The sequence below is a fragment of the Globicephala melas genome, chromosome 2, assembly GCF_963455315.2.
Source record: "Globicephala melas chromosome 2, mGloMel1.2, whole genome shotgun sequence".
In the NCBI taxonomy this organism is placed as follows: Eukaryota; Metazoa; Chordata; class Mammalia; order Artiodactyla; family Delphinidae; genus Globicephala; species Globicephala melas.
The window spans coordinates 110,907,897-110,934,614 of NC_083315.2; the positions used below are offsets into that span (position 1 = coordinate 110,907,897).

The following is a 26,718-nucleotide window of genomic DNA, read 5'->3' on the forward strand; positions in this document are numbered from 1 at the left end:
CATTGCTTCTGTTCCATCTGCTTTCTGTCTTCCAAGACTTTGACCTCACTTGTTGGTTATTATCTTCTCTCCCATTTTCTTTGCTCTTGTGGGTTTATAAATTTTATATTTCCTTTTACCATTAGTGAGAGCAAATAAATGTGTTCAGCTACATATGCTTAACTGGAAAGATAGCTCAATAAGTACTGCATTTAAAAATTGTTGAACTGACTTAAGATTCCTGGATGCTTGTAGTAGCAACTAAACTCTGTCAGTTAACAGCAACTTATCACTAACCACTGATTTATTTAGTGTAGTATTGTGTTCTAGGCCCTTAGATATCCATTTTAATTTTTCCTCCACATGCTTTTTTTAAATGAAATTTTTATTTTAGAATAATTTTAGGTTTACAGAAAGTTGTGAAGATTGTACAGAATGTTTTCACATACCCCACATTCACTTTTCCTTATTATAAATATCTTACCTTAATGTGTTACACTGGTCACAATTAATGAACCAATATTGATACATCATTATTAATTAACGTCCATACTTTATTCAGGTCTCTTAAGTATTTTACCTACTGTCCTTTTTCTGTTCCAGGATCCTATCTAGGCTACTACATTAAATTTAATCATCATGTCTCCTTAGGGTCCTCTTGGCTGTGACAGTTTCTCACACTTTCCTTGCTTTTGATGACCTTGACAATTTTGAGGAGTGCTGATTAGGTATTTTATAGAATGTCCCTCAACTGGGATTTCTCTGTTTTGCTCATGATTAGACTGGGGTTGTGGGTTTTGGGGAGGAAGACCACAGAGATACAATGCCATTTTCATCGCATCATATCAAGGGTACTGCAATATTGCAACATAATTCTGATGCCAACCACCTGGAGTTAGCACAGACTCCAGATTAAGGGCACAGTCAACAAGACTGTCCATGCTTCAGATGCCAGTTTGGGGTTTCCCTGCCCACCTGCACTTCTGATCAAACGGCTACAAATTCAGGTGTTCCCACAAACCCCTGAATTAGCAGTTTTGCTAATTCACTTAAACAACTCACATAACTCAGGAAAGAGGTATGTTTATGATTACAGCTTTATTATAAAGGATACAAATCAGAACTAGCCAAGTGAAGAGACACATAGGGAGCAGTTTGGGAGGATCTCCAACACAGAGTTTCCATGCTCTCTCCCCATGGAATCAGGGTGCATCACCCACCTGGCACATCAATGTGCTCACCAACCAGGAAGCTCTTCTGAGCTTTGGTGTCCTGCATTTATATTGAGATTTCATTACATAGGCATGAGTGACTGAATCATTGACCATGTGATTGAACTCAGTCTCCAGTATACCTCCCCTCCATGGATGGGGTCAGGCTGGGCTGATATCACCTGGCTCAAAGACCCAACCCTCTAATCACATAGTTGGTCTCTCTGGCCTGACCAGCTTCCATCCTAAGTTATTAGCATAAACTCAGATATGGTCCAAGGGACTCATGAATAACAAAGATACCCCTATCACATGGGAAATTCCAAGGATTTAGAGTCTCCTTCCCAGGAACTAGGGATAAAGGGCCATCAAGTTCTTTATTATATAACAGGTACATACGATCAACATGACCTTTCTCTGTTGATGTTGACTTGATCACCTGGCTGAGGTAGTGTTCGTCAGGTTTCGTTACTGTAAATTTTCTCTCCCTCCACCTTTTTTATACTGTACTCTTTTACTGGAGAATAGCATTATTTACATTCTTTTTAAATCATTTCCTTTTATTCCTGACTCCTTGTTTGTACTTTATTTTTGGAAATAATATTACTAGTCAGTGCTCATCCCCATTTTGATTTGATTTTTTTTTTTTGGCCGCACTGTGGGGTCTTAGTTCCCTGACCAGGGATGGAACTCCTGTCCCCTGAAATGGAAGCATGGAGTCTTAACCACTGGACCGCCAGGGAAGTCCCCCCATTTTGAGTTGGGTGGGATTACCAAAATCTAGAAACTCTAAATCAGAACATGCACAGAAGATAAAAGCACAGAAGATAAAAACAGAGCTTTAAGTAAAAATTGCAGTTGCAAAGATCCTGAGTGTTTCTTTTTTGATAACACTCAGAATCCTTGAAGGGATGGAATTATCTCATATGAGATAGAGAAGTGCAGCTCAGAGACCTGTACGATGAAGCTGTGGAAAAGAGCAAGAGAAAATATGATTTTGACATTATATTTTTGTCTTAATTTTTATTTTGGAGATTTAATACTGGAATTATGTCTTTGGAAGGCCTGGGGTAGCTTTTTTTTCTCACCCACATTTTATTATAAAAATTTCAAACATATAGCAAAGTTGAAAGAATTTTAGAGTGAAATAATTCTACAGTGAAACCTATTCATACCACCTAGGTTTACTATTAACTTTTTATTCTACTTGTTCTGTCACATAGCCATCTGTTCATCTGTCTATCCATCTATTAACCCATCTAATTTTTTTGATGCATTTTAAAGTTAATAGCAGGTAACAGTATTCTTCTCCCTAAATACTTCATTCAGTATGTGAACCAATAACTAGAGTTCAGTACAGTTTTTAAAATGTGAAATTTACATGTAATGAAATGTGCAAATCTTAAGTGTATATTCACTGACTTTTACACATAGGTATGGGTAGTCCAAAGCACTATGACATATGGGACATTACCATCCCTCCAGAAAATTTCCCTCATGCCCCTTTCCAAATAATCTCTGCCCTCACCTCCTCTGAAATCACTGGTCTAATTTTTTCTCCACCATGGATTATTTTTGCCTCTTCTAGAATTTGATATAAATGGAATCATACAGTATGTGCTCTCATGTGTAAGATTTCTTTCATTAGCATAATGTTTTTTAGATTTATTTATGTTGTTTCATGTCTGTTCCTTTTCATTGCTTGTTATTTATAAATATACAATTTAAAAATCCATTCTTCTATTTATGTACATCTGGGCTATTTTCAATTTGGAGCTATTATGAATAAAGCTGTTATGAACACTTGCATTCAAGTCTTTGAGGGAAATATGTTTTCATTTTATGTCTAGGAGTGGAACTGCTGGGTCATAGGATAGTTGTATAATTAGGTCTTCTAATGCCAGACTATTTTCCAAAGTGGTTATGCCATTTTAAATTCCCACCAATAACATAAGAAAGTTTCAGTTACCCCACAACCTTGTCAATATTTGGTTTTGTCATTCCTTTAAATTTTAACCATTCTAGTGGTGTGTTGTAACTGATATACCATTGTAATTTTAATTTCCCTGTTGACTAATAATGTTGAGTACTTTTTTCACGTACTTGCTGGCTATTAATGTATCTTCACATTTTTTTTTAATTTAAAATTTTTTTTATTTTTTGGCTGTGTTGGGTCTTTGTTGCTGCGCACAGGCTTTCTCTAGTTGCAGCAAGCAGGGGCTACTTTTCGTTGCAGTGCATGGGCTTCCCATTGTGGTGGCTTCTCTTGTGGCGGAGCATAGGCTCTAGGCACGCAAGCTTCAGTAGTTGTGGCACACGGGCTTAGTTGCTCCGTGGCATGTGGGATCTTCCTGGAGCAGGGATCGAACCTGTGTCCCCTGCATTGGTAGGCGGATTCCTAACCACTGCGCCACCAGGGAAGTCCCTATCTTCAGTTTTATGAAACATATTTTCAAACATTTTATCTATTTTTCAGTTGAGTTGTCTTTTTATTGTGAATCGTGGGTATTTTTTTTTTTTACATTATAGATCAGTTCTGTCGCATAGAATTTTCTGCATAGTCCAATATATTTATTGTGAAATGTGGCTACTGCAAATGAGGAAGTGTATTTTTTTTTTTTTGCAGTATGCGGACCTCTCACTGTTTTGGCCTCTCCCGTTGCGGAGCACAGGCTCCGGAGGCGCAGGCCCAGCAGCCATGGCTCACGGGCCCAGCCGCTCCGCGGCATGTGGGATCCTCCCGGACCGGGGCACAAACCCGTGTCCCTTGCATCGGCAGGTTGACTCTCAACCACTGCGCCACCAGGGAAGCCCGAGGAAGTGTATTTTTAATTGTATTTAATTTTAATTAGTTTAGATTGAAATAGTTACATTGGCTAATGACTAGCATATTGGACAGTGCTGTTCTAAAAACTAGTCCTTATCAGATACATGCTTTGTGATTATCTTCTCCCAATCTGTGGCTTGCCTATTCATTTTCTTTTTTTTTTTTTTTTTTTGTCTGCGTTGGGTCTCTGTTGCTGCGCGCGGGCTTTCTCTAGTTGTGGCGAGCGGGGGCCACTCTTCGTTGCGGTGTGCAGGCCTCTCACCACGGTGGCTTCTCCCGCTGCAGAGCACGGGCTCTAGGCGCGTGGGCTCAGTAGTTGTGGCTCACGGGCTCCAGAGCGCAGGCTCAGTAGTTGTGGTGCACAGGCTTAGTTGCTCTGCGGCATGTGGGATCTTCCCGGACCAGGGCTCGAACCCGTGTCCCCTGTGTTGGCAGGCGGATTCTTAACCATTGCACCACCAGGGAAGTCCCTATTCATTTTCTTAATGGTATCTTTTGATGAGGAGAAGTTTTAAATTTTGATCAAGCTTAATTTTTCAATTTTTTCTTTAATGGTTATTGTGGTCTATGACCCATCTAAGAAACTGTTGACTACTCCTAAGACACGACTTTTATGTTTGGGTTTATGATCCACCTTGATGGTGTTTGGTGGGAGTCAGGGTTGTTTGAGTACCATTGTTAAAAAGACTTTCCTGATTGGATGCTTTGGCACCTTTCTGAAAAACAGAAAACGATAAGTGTGGATCTATTTCTGTTCTCTCTTTCATTGATTTATTTACTGAGCGTCATGCCCTTACTACACTGTTTCGATTACTATAGTTTTAAGTCTTAAAGTCAGACGTCCTTCAATTTTGTTCTTTTTCAAGATTGTCTTGAGTATTTTAGGTCCTTTGAATTTCCATATAAATTTTAGAGTCAGCTTGGTAATTGTTGGGATTATGACTGGGATTTTTGTTAAATCTATAGATCTTAGATATGATGAAAGAAATGTTTTATATTTTTAATCTTGAGATTTTTAGGAATGGATGTCTCTATAGGTTGATGGATTTTAATACTTTGTCAAGAAGGAAAACAGGATCTTCTATGATCCAGGCCAGAAGAGATCCTATAATAGTCTTTGTTTCTTCCATTTTGTATTGTTTATTCAGAGGGACTTTGAACAATAATTTCCTAGGCAGTACCTGGGGATAGAGTTGCAGACTCTATGGACCATGAAAAGTCAAGAATCTGGATTCCAAAAGACAGAACAGAAACCATTTCCAAGGTGAACTACTGATGCTAAATGTGAAAAATCCATGTATTATTCGGTGACTTATGTCCTATTTAAGGAAGGCAATAAACTGTGTGATTATTTCTTCTCTGTAGCATCTCTAAACTATTTTTTTCTTTCTTTTTTTTTTTTTGCGGTACGTGAGCCTCTCACTGTTGTGGCCTCTCCCGTTGCGGATCACAGGCTCCGGATGCACAGGCTCCGCGGCATGTGGGATCTTCCTGGACTGGGGCACGAATCCGTGTCCCTTGCATTGGCAGGTGGACTCTCAACCAGTGCGCCACCAGGGAAGCCCCATCTCTAAACGATTTTGCCTTGGTTTTTCTCAACATTATTTTAGGAAAAGTGAAGCTTCACAACTTTGTTCTCTTCAATTCTTATTTTAATTCAATATGAGCTTGGAAGATAAATCTACAGATTATTTAGTTAAATCTCTTCATGTTGTATACGAAGTAATAGTTAAATGATTTGTTCAAGATCACTGAGCTAGTTAGTAGGAGAGTTCTGACAATATTCCAGGCTTTCCAACCTCTCTACTCCACTGATATTTCCACTATGCTTTGCTGTCATAATAGCTAACCAGTGAGTAATTCCTGAGCCCCTATAATGTGCCTAGCATTGGACTATTTATAGATGATATAAATTATCATTATGATATAGCTCTGATCCTCAAATACCATAGAGTCCTGTGTAAGACAAGAAACAATTAGAAAACAGTAAAAGGCAATGTATAATAATGTTCCAAGTTGGATCAAATTTTGGATAAAATGCTATAAATGCATATAGAAGTAATACTGTGACTCATTTTAAATAAATCTGGCTGTGTTAGAGCAATATAGAACTGTAATTGAAAGCAGGTTGTACAAGAGAGATCTGAAACAGGCTAGCTGTATAAAATGAATGAAGTCAAATTGCACCTTAAATTCATGCTCTGTTAAATAAAATGTTAACAGTTGTTAAGAAGGTGAAGATTAATGCTTGATGAAATTATTAGAGAAGGATTTATGGAAGAAGTAGGGTTTGAGACATAATTTCAAGGATTGATGGAATTATAAAGGGCGAAGGGGATTATAAACTATTATATTTGGGATACAAACACTATTTTAATGAAAATTTGAATACATTATAAATTAAAATGTAATTTTAATGCAGTTCAAGAGAAGGCCATTAAATATCTTTATGGGTTTCTGAAATAAGTTACTTTTTTTTTTTTTTTTTTTTGTGGTACGCGGGCCTCTCACTGTTGCGGCCTCTCCCGCTGCGGAGCACAGCCTCCAGACACGCAGGCTCAGTGGCCATGGCTCACGGGCCCAGCCACTCTGCGGCATGTGGGATCTTCCCGGACCGGGGCACGAACCCATGTACCCTGCATTGGCAGGTGGACTCTCAACCACTGAGCCACCAGGGAAGCCCGTTACTTTTAACTAAAGCTAATGAAGCCTAAATTTATATGAGAAGGTTAAAGGTGGAAAATGCCTACTGAATTAAGCAGTTGAGTAGAAATTTAGGTTTTTTCCTGCAGAGGTGGTGCTATTTTGCCTAGGTGCTTCTTCTATGACAGCTGGTCCAAATGGAATATTGTTTTTTCAACAATATTCCTTAAAGGTAATGAGAGACCTGTATTTCCATCTTGCTTTCAACAATTTGCCCTAAAAAAAAAATAAACTAACATCTCTGACTCCATATTTCCTTATCTAGAAATGGGATTAATAATAACTTCACTGCCAACCTCATGGCAGTTGTGAAACCTGAGCAAGATAATGTGTGTAAAAATGCTTTGGAATCTTTCAATATAAGATTCAGTAAGTCGTAAGGATTTTACGGATTATGGTCCAATGGAGATTCTATGAAGATATTTTTAGAGATAAATACTGCAGAATTCTCTGCAGCATTGACTTGGATTGTTTTCAAAGATTCTAATAAGCACTATGTATTATATTTTTCCTGGGGTGTAGATAACTATATATGTGTGCAGTATGATTAATTGAATGCTTCATATGTACTGAATCATCTTTCATAAACTGGGCTGATTTACAACTATGCAGTTAGCTGTTATTTAGAGTGTCATTGGAAAATTGTTTGTGTTACTTTTTATTTATACATTATATACAAAAAATTGCTTTCTTCATATCTGTATCCACTCTGTAATGACCTATATAAGAAAATAATCTGAAAAAGAGTGGATATATGTATATGTATAACTGATTCACTTTGCTAAACAGCAGACACTAACACAACATTATAAATGAACTATACTCCAATAGAAATTAATTAAAAAAAATAAAAAATCCACACACATACAAAAAGAAGTAAGTTCAGTTGTTACTAACAAAAACAGATCTTGGTTTGTGATGTAAAGAGTCTTCAGTTCACTGCCTCCATGTCCCTATTCTCTAGCATCTGATACTATAATCTTATTTTATGGGGTTTGATAATTAATATTATAAAAATTAATAAATTATCAGTGATCAAATAACATTTAACTCTTGACAAATGTTCAAAATACACAAAGGACTTGATTTCTTAACAAAATATGCATATTTTTTCATATGGCAAAAAAGAATTGCCCTTTTATGTCAATTATATTTCAATTAAAAAAAAAAAAAGAGAGGGACTTCCCTGGTGGCACAGTGGTTAAGAATCTGCCTGCCAATGCAGGGGACACGGGTTTGAGCCCTGGTCTGGGAAGATCCCACATGCCACGGAGCAACTAAGCCCCTGCGCCACAAGTACTGAGCCTGCGCTCTAGAGCCCGCAAGCCACAACTACTAAAGCCTGCACACCTAAAGCCCGAGCTCTGCAACAAGAGAAGCCACTGCAATGAGAAGCCCGTGCACCACAATGAAGAGTGCCCCCCACCTTGATGCAACTAGAGAAAGCCCGCATGCAGCAACGAAGGCCCAACGCAGACAAAAAAATAAATAAAAAGAGAATCACCTATAAGAAATCATATATTGACTATATTCTTATTTTTTAAAAAAATATTTCAATCTTTTCTTTGTGGATTACGCATTTTTAAAAAATTTATTTTGCTTATTTATTTGGCTGTGTCGGGTCTTTAGTTGCAGCATGAGGGGTCTTTGTTGAGGTGTCCGGGATCTTTCGTTGATGCACAGGCTTCTCTCTAGTTGTGGTATGCGTGTTTTTCCTCTCTCTAGTTGTGGCGTGCGGGCTCCCGAGTGCATGGACTCTGTAGTTTGCGGCATGTGGGCTCTCTCATTGAGGCGTGTGAGCTCAGTAGTTGTGGCGGGTGGGCTTAGCTGCCCCAAGGCATGTGGGATCTTAGTTCCCCAACCAGGGATCAAACCTGCGTCCCCTGCACTGGGAGGCGGGTTCTTTACCACTGGACTACCAGGGAAGACCCCTTGACTATATTCTTATTGAAGTCTGGGTTACTGAGTATTATTAGTTATCTATTGCTGTGTAACCAGTTACCACGAACTTGGTGCCTTAAAACAACACATTTATTATCTCACAGTTTCTGTGGGTCAGAATGTAACAGAATCCATTGCTTCGTGATCTCTCACAAGACTGCAATCAAGGGGTCAGCCAGGGCTTGAGTCTCATTTGAAAGCTCAACTGGTAAGGATCAATTTCCAGTCTCACGTGGTTGCTGGCAGAATTCAGGTCCTTGCAGGCTGTTTTCCTGAGGACCTCAGTTCTTTGCTGGCTGTCAGCTGTTCCTTTCCACGTGGCCTTCTCCATAGGCAGTTTACAACATGGTACCTTGCTTTGTCAGAGCCAGCCAGGAGGTCTCCTAGAAAACTAGAAGTTACAGTCTTATGTAATGTAATCACAGAAGTGACATCCTATCACCTTTGTTGTATTCTATTGGTTAGAACAAGTTACATGTCCTGCTCACACTCAAGGGGAGGGGATTACACAAGGGTGTGAATGCCAAGAGACAAGGATCATTTTGGCTATCTTAGAGTCTGTTGGAAAAGAACTGATTAATTTGACATATGACATAAGCTACAAAGAGAGACGTCCACTAAGAAATTGTACTCAATTAATTCTATAATCCAGAAGGAATTGGTGGGAATGGCTTAATAGAATTTTCCAGTTAGCAATACAGCATCACAAACAAATAAAGGTAAACTACTAAGCACATTACTTTTTCTTTACTATTCTGCTCTTTCTCCAGTGCTGTCAGCTGTGAAATGAGATAGCCTACATCAGACCCTGGAAAAGTGCTAAAGAGTTGTACTTCAGAAAAATGTTAGAGGAAAATACAATCATATATATATGTACATATATATATATATATATATATACACACATATATATATATGTTTTAGCAGTAAATGGTATATTTCAGCAGCAAATGGTGTTGATTTTGTTATATTGATAAATGATATCTATTAAAAATGTCATTTCCAACAGCACATGCCAGCACGTTGCCTCACAAAAATAGCTCGAGTTAAATAAAATAGTAATTCTTGGATATGATTAGAAATTCACAAAAGAGATTCAGTGTGGCATTAATGTAATAAGGTTGTTGACTTTGAGTATTTGACAAAACTTCACCAGGTAATTAAAAGAGCTCTTTGTATTCTTAACAAGTCAAAACAGCAGCTATTAAACAATTTAGAACAATTATGCACAAAATGAACATTTTCTGTGTAAAAACATTTTTATCTGTTTTGAAGGCTAGCAAAGACTGGAAAGCCTAAGATGGGAGAGATTAGTAATTATCACTTCAGTGTTTGGATTGTTGAGTTATAGTTAGTGGATGGCCTCTATGACTGAGAATAAGTTCCTTAGCCTGAATGGGTGGTCAGGAAAATCCTATTTTGTTTTTACTTTTAAGCTGCAGAAGAAGATGCCATGGAAAATGGACCCAAATACTGCCCGTAAGGTTGGTTGGTATGAACTGGAGCATTTCCAACAGCTTAAGAGTTGTGTGGAAAGCTTTGGAAGACAAAGATACACTTCATAGTTTTAAGTTTGCCAGTCTGTCTTAGAGCACATTGATATTGTAACCCTTAATGTCGGAATTTCTGCTCTATTGCTCTAAATCAGACTATATTTTGAGACATTAGAGTGATTTGGTAGGAGTTCTTCACTTACATAAAAGGATTGAATAAATTTTGTGCCTGCAAAAATTTATTATGACATATCATGTATAATATCTATGGTTAATAAATCCTAAATAGAAAAGGTCAATAAATGAATTGACGAGATTTGGTACTACAATGCCAAGTAGACTAAGATATTATGTAAGCCACATGATTATAGAGGACATTCTCACATTGTGGTCGCAGCTTAAAACAGACAAAAATCTACATTACCTCCTTTTTCCTGAGGAAAATAGAACTTCACATTCGCTGAAGTGTAGGTTTGGTATCTTGATGGGGCTCTGCGTTGTCATTGTCCTTGGAATGTTCTCTAAAGTACACAGGAAAATTCTCTTCTGAGTACAGAATGAAGTAATGTTTTAGCAAAGTCTTGTAGAAACTTATGTCTTCTCATCTCTAGTATGCAATTGAAGGGTAGGAAGGACACGGCTGAAAAAATATAGGTTTGGTACTTGGAGAAAATGAAATAAAAAAGCAAAAGCCTGGGAATACTAAGGCCCTGGGTATAACACGTATTTGCCTGAGGTGACAAATACTTTTCCTAAATTCTGATAGTGTGGCTTCCATTTCAGGATAGGATCTTCTTTGAAGCTTTAAGCATTAAAAAGAGACTATATTCAGTTATAACATGAGTCCTTGACCTTTGTCCAAGGATTCAGTTCAATCTTATAAATCAGAAATTCAAATGTCAAATCACCCATGATTTATCCTGCTTTGGATACTGGCATTTAGAAACCCATCCTGTCTCATTCTAGAAGTGGATTTTTAGTCATTTGGAGGCGTATTCCCAGATGCTCATTCAGTATAAGAACATACAGATATCTCCCCCTCTTTTACAAAGTTCACTTTATGCCACTTTGGTTTTATGAAGGACCTATGTAAGTACCTATTTTCACTAAATGAAAGAAATCTGAAGAGGATTTTTGCTTTTATGAAAAAAGGTGAAAAGTGAAAATAGCATTCAGCATTTATTTTACAGTGAGTGGATATGGAGGCAGTGCCTCCCTGAGCAGCGAGAGTGGCATCCCAAGCTCCTTCTTCGGGAACTACACTCAGCATCTCAGCATCAGGCTACCATAGCTTTGAACTGTGTCTGTGAACATCTGTGCTTTATCTTGATTTATTTTGTGCATCTGTTAGTAAGATGTGTCCTAAGATGATTGCTTCTTTGCCTTACACCATTTCAGCTTACAAAAGGTTTCATAGGAACTCTCTGTACATACATTTGCTTTGTGTAATTAAAAAAAATAAGAATGAGGAGCTTCTTTTTTTTTTTTTTTTTTTGCGGTACACGGGCCTCTCACTGTCGTGGCTTCTCCCATTGCGGAGCACAGGCTCCGGACGCGCAGGCTCAGCGGCCATGGCTCACGGGCCCAGCCGCTCCGCGGCATGTGGGAACTTCCCGGACCGGGGCACGAACCTGTGTCCACTGTATCGGCAGGTGGTCCGTCAACCACTGCACCACCAGGGAAGCCCAAAGAGCTTCTTTGACGGGACTACTTTATGTGAGCTGAGGTACTGAAAGGCCAGCAAAGCCTTCAATATGGGAAAATCCACAAACTTTCTAGACCAGGTTTCCTACAGAGAGACTGGCTCATTGGAAAGCTATTCTCCTAAGCAGAATTACTCTATATTTTAATGTGAAATTTGTATTAGATGAAGATAAAGCCAGTTTCATGCTTAGTCATGAATAGAGAGATTTGGAAACAAATCACACCATGGGGCAAAGTAGGGTCAATGAATGGGGTTGTCATTTAGACAAGTCCATAGATGGGGTGGGGTTTTCTTTTCAGGGAGCCCTTTGAACAGGATGAGAGGTTCAGTTGGGGACAGTCACCTTAAACTGAAGGAACTAGCACTAGTTTTCGAGCTTTACTTAGAATATTCAACAGAGACTGGAAACTGTCCACAATACCTTATTCTTCCTTAGTGAGTTGAGCAAAGGAATGAAACACTGAGGCAGTCCTGAGGCTTATGGGCAGGGAATAAGGCAGGCTCCTCATTTGTGGGTATCTGAACTTTCAATGAGTCCTTGGTCACCTGAGAATATAAATATATACATACATATATGTATATATATATATATGGATATATATGTATTTTAGGGAGAGTAATCTAGCAGATACAAATACTTCCTTTCTAGAAAACAGTATAAGATATTACCCCACACATAGGAGACATACAAAACAATCCTCTTTGTTTTGATCAGTATTTGTAAAATTCTCTCAGGGTGGTAGAAACTTAATCTTGATAAGTACAGATTCCACCATAGATACCAGGGTTGTGTCTATGTAGTGTCCAGATGTCCACATGGTGATGTGAATTTAATCCTCAAGGTCGTTATCTATCCACACCAGCATCCATTGTGATGCCACACGCTTAACCATGAAGACTGTTGCCAAGTCTTGACCATTTTCTTGACATTAAGCTCTCTTTAAGGATCAGCTTTCTCTCAGCCAGTCCTGTGGCTCTTTGTAGGGGGCAAACCCTATGAAGCTGCCTCAGGCTGTCTGCCTAAACACAACACTCAACCATTTTCATTCTGTGGTCCTGCCACTACACTGAGTTCTGTCTGGGAATGGGGGCATTGATTTTGTTGTTCTTACATCCCCCAAACTGATTTGGGGTTTTCTTGTTCCCCTTCCTCACTGGGGCTGAATCTTGGGGGAGAGGCAGTAAAAGTGTATGGGGTTCTTTCTTAGGAGCTGTAATAGGCACAGATTATTCTCACTTCAAATGAAAGAAATCCTAACCAACAATGGTTTAAACAATTAATTATCTCACACAACAAGAGGTCTGGAGACACAGGCCAGGACTGGCATAGCAGCTTCACTATATAACCAGGAATTCATCTTCCTGCCATACTTCCACTTTGTTACCCTCAGCTATTGGCTTTTGTCATTGTGTTTGTCACCACTGTGCTTGTCATGTCCGAATGGGGAAGGGCTATATGAGGTACAAGGAATTATAAGGGGAAAATCCTCTATAAATGTTACAAAATATATCTCACCATGGTTACAAGTACACAGAAACCCACCCAAATTAGGCCAAGGTAGAAAGAGAATTTGTTGGTTGGATGTAAGTATATCTCATGGACCTAAGGATAGGAAGTATAGCTGAACTTCACTGTGGACTAGAAGCAGGAACTGGAAAGCTGTTATGGATCAGTACAGCTGTTATCCCTTCCTTTTCTGGGCACATGATCTCTTATGGTCTGCTTTATTTTTCTTTCTTGGCATTGGCTTTTTCTACTTCTCTGCGTACAAAGTAGAAAATGGTCACTTTAGCCTTATCAGTTCAAAGGCAAACTAAGATTGAGTAGCATCTCTTTTGCTTTAAATTCTCTGGGGAAAGAATATGATTGGTCCAATTTTGGTGGTATGTCAATCTTTAATCCAATCAGTGACAATGGGGATGGGGTCAAATGACTTAGCAGTTCTTAGGAACTAAGGGAGAATACTCTTGAGAAGGGACCATGTGTGTGTGTGTGTGTGTGTGTGTGTGTGTGTGTGTGTGTGGGGCAGTGGTTGTTGGAGAAGAAACAATGGACAGCTCTACTACTCTCGATACCCTAATCTGCTGAAGGATAAATCAAATTAACCATTCATTCATTCTACAGACATTGGTCTCACTTGTTCTTCCCCTTATGCTCTCTCTCACAGTGTCAGTACCGCTCATCTAGTTGCCTATATTATAAACTCTGTACAACCCAATAAGCAACACAACAGCTAATATTTATTATGTGTACTATGTGATAGGCATTCTATGTGCATTATTTTAAATTCCACCGCATAACAACTCTACAAATAGGTATTATCTATTTTATAGATAAGCAAAGTGAAATTTAGAGATGTTAAGTCAAGCTTTCAACATCTCTTTCGGATTACTGCAGTAACCTCCTGTCTCCCTGCCTCTGATCTGACCCCTCCTATCCTTTTTCTGCCTGTCAATCATAGTGGTATTTCTAAAACACAAATCTGATCTTGCTGCTTTCCTGCTTAAAACCCTTCTATGGTTCCCTCAGGATAAAGTCCAAATTCCTTTGCATGATGTATAAAGCCTTTCATGATCTGGGTAGCTATCACCCTACCAATCTCTATCCTTATCTCTTTCAGTCTTGCACCTCACAGTCTATCCTTAAGCCACACAGATTATTTGCAGTTCTTAACAATTCATATCTTACTTCTGCACAACAACCCTGTAGCCATTCTCCCTGCTGACTCCTACACATTACCCACACGCAGGATTAAGCTTAGATGTTACCCTATTCAGAAGCCTTCTCTGATTGAATTCAGTGCCCCTCCTTTATACTTTTGTATCACTCAGTGATTTTCTCCTATACTTATCACACCATACTGTAATTGTTTGTAAACTTATTCTGTCTCTTGCACTGGATTGTAAAGTCATTGAGTGGAAAGATAATGTCAGGTTTAGGTTTAGGTTTATGTCAGGTTTATTGAAAACCCTAAGATTAGGGTAGTGCTTGGTGCATAATAGTTGCTCAATAAATATTTGTTAAATGAATGAATCTTTGGTAGAATTCTGGAAGAACTCGAAAAGCTACCTGGAGAGAAAGAGATATTCAATATTTCTTGTTTAGTAAATGGATTATTCTGACAGCTATTTCCCCTTAGCCCTTTTTTTTTGGCTTATAATTTATAAAAATTGAGCAGATGCAAACTTAAAAATTGATAAAATTAACTGTGAAAACACATCACAAAGTAATAAAATAAGAAAGTGATATAAAACAATAAGTAATGGTGTTAAACCTAATGTAAGAATGCTGAATGCAGTGACAAAGTTGTGAGATTGGGGGAGAAAAAGCAAGGAACTGAAAATTCTTTTCACTGCTTACTAAATTGAATGTATATTGCTGGTAATATTTCATTTAATTCTTACAATAATTCTTCGAGGTTGATATGTTACGCCTATATTAAAACTAAGGAAATTAAAGATCAGATTAGAGCAAAATAAACTGAATGATTACACAAGAAACTCTCTACAGATAAGCACATAAAAGAAATGAAAATCAGCCTTAGAAAATATTGTGGAGAATATGCGAAGGTAAACCACCCTACACCCTAAATGATTCTTTTCCTGGGTCTGGGCTCCTGTATCAGCTTTCCAGCTTTCTCTCCTAAAGCGATTTCCTTCACTTTCACCTTCTTTGAATGTAGGGATATGTCCTTCCTTTTACCTGGTTGAATTCCATCTCCTTCCTCAAGCTTTGTCTCACTTTAAGTTGCTTCTTGAGTGAAATTTGCTTCATTAGACCCGCTTTCTGATTTAATTAAACTTTTTCGACCCTAGCAAAGCACCCCGACTTCTCTCTCCGAGGATTATCAGCAACACAGCAGTAAATGTCAACACAAAGCCGACTATTACTGTAGATCACTCAGGGGGAAAAAAAAAAGATAAAATCCTTAACAGTGGCAGTGTTTAAGTGACTATATTCTGCCGTGTGAGAACGCCTGGAGTCATTTTTAACTTCCACCATTTCCTACGTCTCAATTGGGTCAGTTTTCTAAACTTTCTAAGTCTCAGTTTTCTTACCTATGAAAAGAGGATCCTAGTAAAAGTCTCCTACCTACCTACTCCAGAACTCCTGTGAGGGCCAAATTAGAGGAGGTACGTGAAAATGCTTCCCAAACATTTGGTAAAACGCTGTAAAATGTTTGTACCTGGCTACAGACGAGATCACGACAACAAGTTGTATTCCTGTGTTGAAGAAACTCAAAGGAGGCTAGTCGTTAAGGAGAGGAAGCCGAGCGTTGCCATGTGACGTCATCACCCAGCGCTTGCCGCGACGGTTTCCGGGTTGGGCTCAAGGCAGCATTCTGCGTCATGGGGACTTGGCGGCGTTTGCTGCTTTTTGGGGGGGCGTCGCTTCGGGCCTGCGGCGGGGCCTGTGTCCCGCTTGGGGGAGGCCGAGTGTTGGTTTGGGGGCGCCAGGTCCGTGGTGCTGCAGAGCAGGTGGAGGCGGGCGGGTCCGAGACGCTGGGGCGCCAGGGCTGCGGGTGCTCTGCAATTGCCTCTTGCCGAGGACTCACTTCACTGCCTCGTGGGCACCCGCCCACTTGGCGGCTCAGTGAGACCCCAGTTCTGGACGTCCTCATTTTCCAGGCGGGCCCCCAGTGGGACCAGGTCGAGGCTTAGAGGGGCGTAAAATAGATGGTTAGAACATGGATGTGTGACTTGCACTTGTTTTCTTAGTGTTGGTTTATTTAGAAAATAGGTTAAAGAGAAGGAAAACACGTGGAGGATTTAACTCCGGAAAGAGGCAGCTTACTTTACATTTTTAACGTCTGCGTATCCTGGCAAATAAATTTCAGTTTAAACAATGTGTCTGTGCAATTGTGATCAATAGCAATAGGTAAATAACACTAAAGGCCTAAATAGTGGAGATGAGGAGAATTAGAGTAGAAAAGAAAGCCCTGTTAATTGCAAATACCGAATTGTTTTTGCTTTTACAGCGTGATAATGGAGATGGCTTGATTTAAAACTGTTTTTTTTCTTCTTCTTAAGTTCTCTGGTGCTGAGAGTGAGACCCTAAAACAAAGAAGAACACAAATCATGTCTCGAGGACTTCCAAAGCAGAAACCAATAGACGGTGTTAAACAAGTTATAGTTGTGGCTTCTGGAAAGGGTGGAGTTGGAAAGTCTACTACAGCAGGTATTATAGGATATTAATTCTCATCTTGAATAGGACTTTATGCCAACTGGCAAGTGCACAATATTAAAATTATAGTTTTGTTCTTAAAAAAGTATTTGTGAAGTTCCTAACAGCTGCTTCCTTAGGATGAGGAGTTGGTAGTGATTGGGAGCTTAGATTTTTGGAGTTAGACAAAACTAGATATGTAGCCAGGTCTTTGACTCCTTAACTGAGGAAAAGGTGGTCAGGTTGCCAATTACATCTTCAGTTTACTTAACTGTAAAATGGCAATGATTATAATCTTTTTCATAGGATGGTTATGCAAATTAATTAAACAAGCTGACTACTTAGCCCACTGTCTCATACATAGTAAGTACTCTATATTTGGTTGCTGTTATTATTATTATTAAACATTTAGTAAGTTTAACACTAAATTTATTTCTGTTCTTTGACATTATTTTCTAGTCTTTTTCAGTGTACACATAGCTAAGTAGTTGCAATGAGATTGTTTACATTACCGTGGCTTATTTTCATTTAACCATAATATAATTTTCAGCATTTATAAAGTCAACATAGATCTAATATTTGAAAATGTTTTAATTATTTAAAATATCTTTTAAGCTTTGTATCTTTTATATTAATATACTGGAGCAGAGAATTTGTTTTTTGGTGGCTTTTTAAAATTGATTATAGATTTCATTGTGACTGAAATGCTGCTTTCAGAACCCATAAAAGAAGTGCCCCCAGAAATAGAAGAGTTACCATCCAAGACTAATGACCAGGTATTCCCAGATGTCTTCAAAAGAAACTTTTTATTTCTAACAAAAATTTTCAGTGTAATAATGTAAAAAGGTAACTCCCCTCCTCCCAATTCAACTCAACAGAGGCAACTTGTATTATTAATTTGGAGTCATAAAGCTCTCAAGTCTTATTGTTGCCTCATTTAAAATTTTCAATCATTTTAATAGGAATGGCTTAATTCAGGTCTTATCCAACCTATCTTTTTTGCAGTTGATTTAAAAAAAGTAACCATCCTTATTTTATTTTGTTAATTTTGGCACAGTTCTACACTGTTAAAGATCGTTTATGTATTTATGTATGTATTTTTTTTAGCTTTTGACTCAAATTTCTGCATTTTTTTAAAATTGAAGTGTAGCTGATGTACAATATTATATAAGTTTCAGGTGTACAACATAGTGTACAATTTTTAAAGGTTATATCCCATTTATAGTTATTATAAAATATTGGATATATTCCCTGTGTTGTACAATATTTCCTTGTAGCTTATTTATTTTATACTTAGTAGTTTGGACCTCTTAATTACCTACTCCATCTTGCCCCGCCCCCCTAAGATCTCTAAATTTTTTTTCTTTTTTTCTCAGATAGTAACCTAAAGTTGGGGCATATATGTACCTTAAAATTCCTTAGTTCCATTGAAACCAATGACATTTTCAAATAAAAAGGGCCAGGTACAGAGTTCTGTGACTTTCACTAGAGATCTTGTGTCTTGACTCAAAGCCATATTTGGTAATTCCTAGATGCAGCAGTTTTATAGTTGTACAACCAGCTACAAATCCAACTGTATAGTGTTATTAGCTCAGTTTTTTCCCATTTTGACCTGAATGTAATTGTGGAAGAGTTTTTCAGATGTTTTGAAGAAATTAAGATTTACTAAGTATTGTAGTTATGATAGACCCCTGATATACTATTTGATAGATACTATATTATTATTAAAAATAGTTAGTGATTGTTCTTAATGAATTTATGCTATATCCTACACATTTTGGCTTTCTTTCTTAAGGATCTACAATCCACCTATTTGGTATTTTGTTTTTCAAATTTGGAAGCTCTTAGTTTTTGGTTCTAGAATCCACCTCTACTTGTGTTTTGAAAATTCAGAGTACATTTACCTGTATTCAGTGGTGTGACTCCTTTTGCAAGCTCTGTGTTTACTTGGACTGGTTAAAGATGGAAAGTGTTTTCGTGATAATAGCTATAAGTTCTTTGGGTTTTGTGCAATATAATTTGTTGGGTCTGTAGGCTAGCACTTGTGTAAAACAAATTGTTTATTGTTTTTGGTTGTAAGATCGTCTGTTACCATGGAATGTGACAGCAGTTAGACAGGAAAATATATGAGAAAATGTACAGTGTTTGACACATAAGTGCTTCAGTAAGTGTCCCTTCCTTGCGTTTTTTTCTTTGTTAGCATCATACCACTTGTCCCAAATAATTGGCCTATATTGTTTCATAACAGCTCTATCTGCATACATAAGCCTTAGAAATAGATTATTTCTATGTAACTCTGTTGGTATTCTATTTCTTTCCATTATATGTATTTATTCCTGTTCCAAACTATCTCAAAATACTTCCTATTTGAATATGTATGCTGGAGATATTTTGGATTAAAATGATGACATTTGATTAATACAGACATGCTCTGTGATTCTATTGTGTAAATGCAGAAAGACCCTTACATTAAAATGAATTACTCTCTAAAAGTTTCTGCCCAAAAGTTGGATTATGTTTAACCTGAAATTCAGAATTATTTTATAATTTATAAAAATTAATTTGTCAAGTGCCATGCCTTAGGCATAATACTATAATACATACAGTATTTGATTTAATTCTCACAACAGTTATGAAATAGGACCTCATTTTATAGAGGAAGAAACAGGCTTGGAGTAAAATATTCTACTCAAGATTATAAAACAGAGAGTGGTGAAACTGGGGTTTGAACCAGGTCATCCTTGAAAGTTTATGCTCTTAAATACTTTAAAGGAAACAATATCGGCATCATTTATAACACTGTTCTGTAAGGAATTGTGATCCACAGTATGAGGGTCTATTTATTTATCAGTTTTGGGAATGTGTTACTTTTGAACCTCTTTTTCATCTCAGATGTAGCATATCCTTATTGCTGGGCTAAAGGTGGTTTTGGGGACTACTGCTTTCCCCCTTTATGTCTTTGAGATTCACTAACAATAGGCACTTTTGGGAAAATGTTTCACTGCCTTGCCTTTTACCTTCCTCTCTTCCCTCTGCTCACTGGTCCAAGCTTTCATTTACGTGGGTATTTGTGAGTTAGATATTTGGAATTCCTGCATTACCAGCATTTATTTTTAAAAAGCAATAGGATCACATCCATTTTTATTTATTAAAAAGTAGGTAATTTTTCCTCAAAATATATTTTTGAAAATAATTGAATGATATATACCATTAACATCATTTAAAAAAAACTTGGATTATTTAAATACAATTGTAACAGATGATAAATGGATTAATTAAAATGATAATTTGGGGGCAGACATCTACTGTTTATGTTGAAATGTTACTTTCTTTTTTGTGTTTTTTACTTTCTATATTCTCTCCATGTCCTTGTTTTTTATAATGGAGATATATTAAAACTTTGTTTGCCTTGGTTGTTACATTCAACATATTAAAAGACAATGAATTTTAGTAGAAGGAAAGTTACTAAATTTAATTACTTTTTTGTTTCTTACAGTGAACCTTGCACTTGCTTTATCAGCGAATGATTCGGTAGGTGTTTATTAATAGAAATACTAATTTATTAAAATGTTTCTTAAGGCAATGATTAAGAGCATACTGATGTTTTTCATTTACTCTGTTGGGCATATAGTGTAGCTCTAGTCATTTGCATGTCTTTAAGGAACTCAAAAATCTGCCGTAAGTACTGGTTATATTTAATAATGATGATGAACATGGAAGGGACCACTAGTCAAGGAATTCAGGCAGCCTCTAGAAGCCAAGGGAATGGCTTTTTCCTTAGAGCCTCCAAAAGGTATGTAATCCTCTCAGCACCTTAATTCTAGCTCATTGAAACCTATTTTGAACTTCTGTGATAATTTCTTACAGTAGGAGTGGGAAACTGATAAAGGAAGTCAATTTTCTTAGTTCTTAAATTTCTGAAGATGTCTTTATTTTGCCTTAATATATCGTAGTTTGACTAGATGTAGAATTCCAGGTTTACAATAATTTCCTCTCTGAACCTTGAAAACAATATTCCATTTTCTTCTAGCATGCTAATGAGATGTCTGATGCTAGTCTGATTTATATTGCTTTGTAATAACCTGTGTTTTTCCCTTTAAAGCTTTCAAGAGTGTTCTTTATGTCTTTTAAGTTTAGAAATGTCACAAATACGTGTCTGGTTGTTGGCTTTACATTTTTTTTACCTGTTTGGAAATTGGCCAAGCAGTACAGGGCTTGAGTCTTTTTCAGCTCAGGGAAAATTTCTTCATTGATTACTTTTTGTGATGTGTTTGTTCTTTCTCCAGAAACCTATTAGGTAGATATTGACCCTTCATGCTTGTTAATTTTTCTCTCATGTTTTCCATCTCCTTGTCTTTTGCTCTGTGTTTTGGAAGTGTCTTAGACCATTTTCCACACTGCTATATTGGGTTGTAGTTGTTATTTAGCCCTTCCAATTTTTATTTTTAATTTGGAAATGATATTTTTTCCAGTTTTCCAGAACTGTTTTATTTTCCAATTTCTATCCACTTAAAAAAAAAAAAAGGTTGCATCATTCGTTTGAGTCTCTCTGAGGATGCTAATTAGAATTAATAAAAAATGTTCCTTTTAATGATCTCTATTTACTTAGCATGGTGGTTCTTATAATGTGGTCCTCAGACCAGCAGAATCAGCATCACCTGGGAACTTGTTAAACATACAAAATCTTGAGCCCCAGCCCTACTGAATCAGAAACCCTGAAGGTGGAGTCCTACAGTCTTGTTTTAATCAGCCCTCTAGATGATTTTGATGCATGCTAAAGTTTCAGAACCATGGATGTATTGTTTTTTAAAACTCTAAATTGCTGATGGGACCCTGTTTCGTTTTCCACTGTGATTATATTTTTAATTTAGTTTTAAGCTATTTTTTCCTCTTGTTTCAATGGGAATTTGGAAGAGAGATATTCATGTACGATTAGGCAACCTTACTGAAATAAAAGCCAGTAATATATTTTTTTCTTGGCTGCGCCCTGCAGCATGCGGGATCTTAGTTCCCCAACCAGGGATCGAACCATTGACCCCTGGAGTGGAAACTCAGAGTCCTAACCACTGGACTGCAAGGGAAGTCCCGCCAGTAATACTTTTTAAAAAATAGTTTTTATTAGAGTACTTAGTTATCTTGGAGAAGGGACCCCATCTTCCTTAAAGAAGGGAGGAAACAAGGAAAATTCAATGGATGAGAAGGTAAATAAATTCATAGGTGTGGGGATCTTTTAATTTGGTTATCATTTCAGCCAAAGCTTTGATTCTTAAGACAATGCGAAGTAATTATATAAGAAGCAATCGAAGGATGAAAAGAATAGTTAAAAAGGGGTTTATTCCTCCATGTTAGATGTTGCTAGTTTTGATGAGATGGTAGCTCAGATTTTTTTTTTTCTTTTTTCTTTTTTTTTCCCTTTCAGGGAGCAGGGATGGTCAGCTTCATATTTAATGCTTTAGATGTATGACAGGGAAATAAGCAACAAGGAAGGAAAAGCAATGTTTTTCCCTGGGCCAGTTTTTCAGAAAGCATTTTAGTGTCCTTAAGTGTTTTTAAATATGTTTGTAAAATCTACTTTAGGAAGGGCTTAAGTATTCTGTTATCCAGATGAAGGTTTTTTTTTTTTCATTTCTTGATATTTTGTAGCAAAGTTAGTTTAGAAATTAAAAAGAAGATAGCCAGGAAATTTGAGCAGCATGCTATGGAACTCAAAGATAATCTGACATAATACAGTGTTTTACAATTGGCTACTGTCTTGTCCTCTTTATATATACTTAGGAAAGATCACTTTTATACAGCATGTATACTTGATTAATAGTGTTTTTATTTGGGAGCAGCATGTTTGGCTTAAACTGTGATCTGCCAGAGGACTGCCTGTGTATAGAAAAGAAGATAAATCATATATAAATATATGATTTATATGTATCTGGCAGTCTTATAATCTGTATTGCCTAACTTAAGATGTTATTAATATTACACTTATTTAGAGGACATGTTTGGTCTTTAGGGAAAACTCAAGGTTCCTCCAAGCCCTTCTTATTGCCTGAGCTGATATATATAGATGGCTTATGTCCAAGGACATTTATTGGGACATGGTACTAGGGTATGTTGCTTTATGGGCTGAAAACCTCCAGTTAGGATGGTGTCTTTGGAGCTGATCTAGTGATTCATTCCCATGGAGTCTTAATTGCATGGAGCTTATATTGTAAGAGGGGTCTCTGACCTGCTTACCCTTAGGCCAACTTTTGTTTTTTTACATCTTTATTGGAGTATAATTGTTTTACAATGTCGTGTTAGTTTCTGCTGTATAACAAAGTGAATCAGCTACATGTATACATATATCCGCATATCCCCTCCTTCTTGAGCCTCCCTCCTACCCTCCCTATACCATCCCTCTAGGTGGTCACAAAGGAACGAGTTGATCTCGCACTAGCTATCTATTGTACATTTGGTAGTGTATATATGTCAGTGCTACACTCTCATTTCATCCCAGCTTCGCCTCCCCCCCAACCCCCCCCCCCCGGCCCCGTCCTCAAGTCCACTCTCTACATCTGTGTCTTTATTCCTGTCCTGCTCCTAGGTTCATCAGAACCAGTTTTTTAAAAAAAATTCCATATATATGTGTTAGCATATGGTATCTGTTTCTCTCTTTCTGACTTACTTCACTCTGTATGACAGACTCTAGGTCCATCCACCTCACTACAAATAACTCAATTTCGTTTCTTTTTACGGCTGATTAATATTCCATTGTATATATGTGCCACTTCTTCTTTATCCATTCACTGGTTGATGGACAGTTAGGTTGCTTCCATGTGCTTAGGCCAACTTTGCCAAAGACCTTGCTAACCCTTTTCTCCTATTTTCCTTGGGTTGGTACTTGCCCCTTTTCAGCATTGGAGTGGGAAGATCTAATAAGATTAATTTGTTGGTCTAGGGGAAACAGGTCTAGGAAGTTATTCATTTTACTTTTAAAGTTGGCCTTATGATCTCTAAACTGTGTTATGTAAACCCCAAGGGGTATGCAAGATAGGCCATTGGAATGTAGAAGGGAAATTTATCTTTTCTTTTTTTTTTAAATTTTTAAATTTTATTTTATTTATTTGCTTTTATACAGCAGGTTCTTATTAGTTATCCATTTTATACATATTAGTGTATACATGTCAATCCCAATCTCCCCATTCATCCCACCACCACTCCCACCCCCTGCCACTTTCCCCCTTTGGTGTCCATACGTTTGTTCTCTACATCTGTGTCTCTATTTCTGCCTTCAAACCGGTTCATCTGTACCATTTTTCTAGGTTCCACACATATGCATTAATATACGATATTTGTTTTTCTCTTTGTGACTTAACTTCACTCTGTTTGACAGTCTCTAGATCCATCCATGTCTCTACAACTGACCCACTTTCTTTCCATTTAATAGCTGAATAATATTCTATTATATATGTACCACATCTTCTTTATCCATTTGTCTATCGATGGGTTGCTTCCATGTCCTGGCTATTGTACATAGTGCTGCAATGAACACTGGGGTGCATGTGCCTTTTGAATTATGGTTTTCTCTCTAGGTATATGCCCAGTAGTGGGATTGCTGGCTCATATGGTAATTCTATTTTTAGTTTTTTAAGGAACTCGATACTGTTCTCCATAGTGGCTGTATCAATTTACATTCCCACCAACAGTGCAAGAGGGTTCCCTTTTCTCCACACCCTCTCCAGCATTTGTTGTTTGGAGATTTTCTGATGATGCCCATTCTAACTGGTGTGAGGTGATACCTTACTGTAGTTTCGATTTGCATTTCTCTAATAATTAGTGATGTTGAGCAGCTTTTCATGTGCTTCTTGGCCATCTGTATGTCTTCTTTGGAGAAATGTCTATTTAGGTCTTCTGCCCATTTTTGGATTGGGTTGTTTGTTTTTTTAATATTGAGCTGCATGAGCTGTTTATATATTTTGGAGATTAATCCTTTGTCAGTTGATTCATTTGCAAATATTTTCTCCCATTTTGAAGGTTGTCTTTTCATCTTGTTTATGCTTTCCTTTGCTGTGCAAAAGCTTTTAAGTTTCATTAGGTCCCATTTGTTTAGTTTTGTTTTTACTTCCGTGACTCTAGGAGTTGGATCAAAAAAGATATTGCTGTGATTTATGTGAAAGGATGTTCTTTCATGTTTTCCTCTAAGAGTTTTATAGTGTCCCGTCTTACATGTAGGTTTTAATCCATTTTGAGTTTATTTCTGTGTATGGTGTTAGGGAGTGTTCTAATTTCATTCTTTTACATGTAGCTGTCCAGTTTTCCCAGCACCACTTATTGAAGAGACTGTCTTTTCTCCATTGTATATCCTTGCCTCCTTTGTTATAGATTAGTTGACCATATGTGCGTGTGTTTATCTCTGGGCTTTCTAGCCTGTTCCATTGATCTATATTTCTGTTTTTTTTGTGCCATATTGTCTTAATTACTGTAGCTTTGTAGTATAGTCTGAAGTCAGGGAGTCTGATGCCTCCAACTCCATTTTTTTCCCTCAAGACTGCTTTGTCTATTTGGGGTCTTTTGTGTCTCCATACAAATTTTAAGATATTTTGTTCTAGTTATGTAAAAAATGCCATTGGTAATTTGATAGGGATAGTATTGAATCTGTAGATTGCTTTGGGTAGTATAGTCATTTTCACAATGTTGATTCTTCCAATCCAAGACCATGGTATATCTGTCCATCTGTTTGTGTCATCTTTGATTTCTTTCATCAGTGTCTTACAGTTTTCTGAGTACAATTCTTTTACCTCCTTAGGTAGGTTTATTCCTAGGTATTTTATTCTTTTTGTTGCAATGGTGAATGGGATTGTTTCCTTAATTTCTCCTTCTGATCTTTTGTTGTTAGTGTATAGCAATGCAAGAGATTTCTGTGCATTAATTTTGTATCCTGCAAATTTACCAAATTCACTGATTAGCTCTAGTAGTTTTCTGGTAGCATCTTTAGGATTCTCTATGTATAGTATCATGTCAGCTGCAAACAGTGACAGTTTTACTTCTTCTTTTCCAATTTGTATTCCTTTTATTTCTTTTTCTTCTCTGATTTCTGTGGCTAGGACTTCCAAAACTATGTTGAGTAATAGTGGCACGAGTGGACATCCTTGTCTTGTTTCTGATCTTAGAGGAAATGCTTTCAGTTTTTCACCATTGAGAATGATGTTTGCTGTGGATTTTTCATTTATGGCCTTTATTATGGTGTAGTAGGTTCCCTCTCTGCCCACTTTCTGGAGAGTTTTTATCATAGATGGGTGTTGAATTTTGTCAAAAGCTTTTTCTGCATCTATTGAGATGATCATATGGTTTTTATTCTTTGATTTGTTAATATGGTGTATCACATTGATTGATTTGCATATATTGAAGAATCCTTGCATCCCAGCATAAATCCTGCTTGATCATGGTGTATGATCCTTTTAATGTGTTATTGGATTCTGTTTGCTAGTATTTTGTTGAGGATTTTTGCATCTCTATTCATCAGTGATGTTGGTCCGTAATTTTCTCTTTTTGTAGTATCTCTGTCTGGTTTTGGTGTCAGGGTGATGGTGGCCTCATAGAATGAGTTTGGGAGTGTTCCTTCCTCTGCAATTTTTTGGAAGAGTTTGAAGAGGATTGGTGTTAGTTCTTTTCTAAATGTTTGATAGAATTCACCTGTGAAGCCACCTGGTCCTGGACTTTTG

General features: G+C 37.4%; 1 protein-coding gene across 8 annotated transcripts in view; it reads left to right on the plus strand.

Annotated features, from left to right (window-relative positions):
• Positions 1-16,176: 16,176 nt before the first annotated feature.
• Positions 16,177-26,718, plus strand: part of NUBPL (NUBP iron-sulfur cluster assembly factor, mitochondrial) — a 397,698-nt gene continuing 387,156 nt past the window's right edge. For 7 of the 8 annotated variants that reach the window (XR_009563092.1, XR_009563093.1, XM_030854758.2 and 4 more), the window contains exons 1-3: positions 16,177-16,317; positions 16,891-17,038; positions 20,520-20,554. Coding sequence is in view for 6 of the 8 variants with exons in the window: in XM_030854758.2 (XP_030710618.1) it covers positions 16,210-16,317; positions 16,891-17,038; positions 20,520-20,554 (291 nt within the window). In the remaining 2 variants the exon portion in view is untranslated. Of the gene's footprint in view, positions 16,318-16,646; positions 16,739-16,890; positions 17,039-20,519; positions 20,555-26,718 lie in introns of those variants that run through there. The other variant, XM_060294717.1, reaches the window with a different exon arrangement.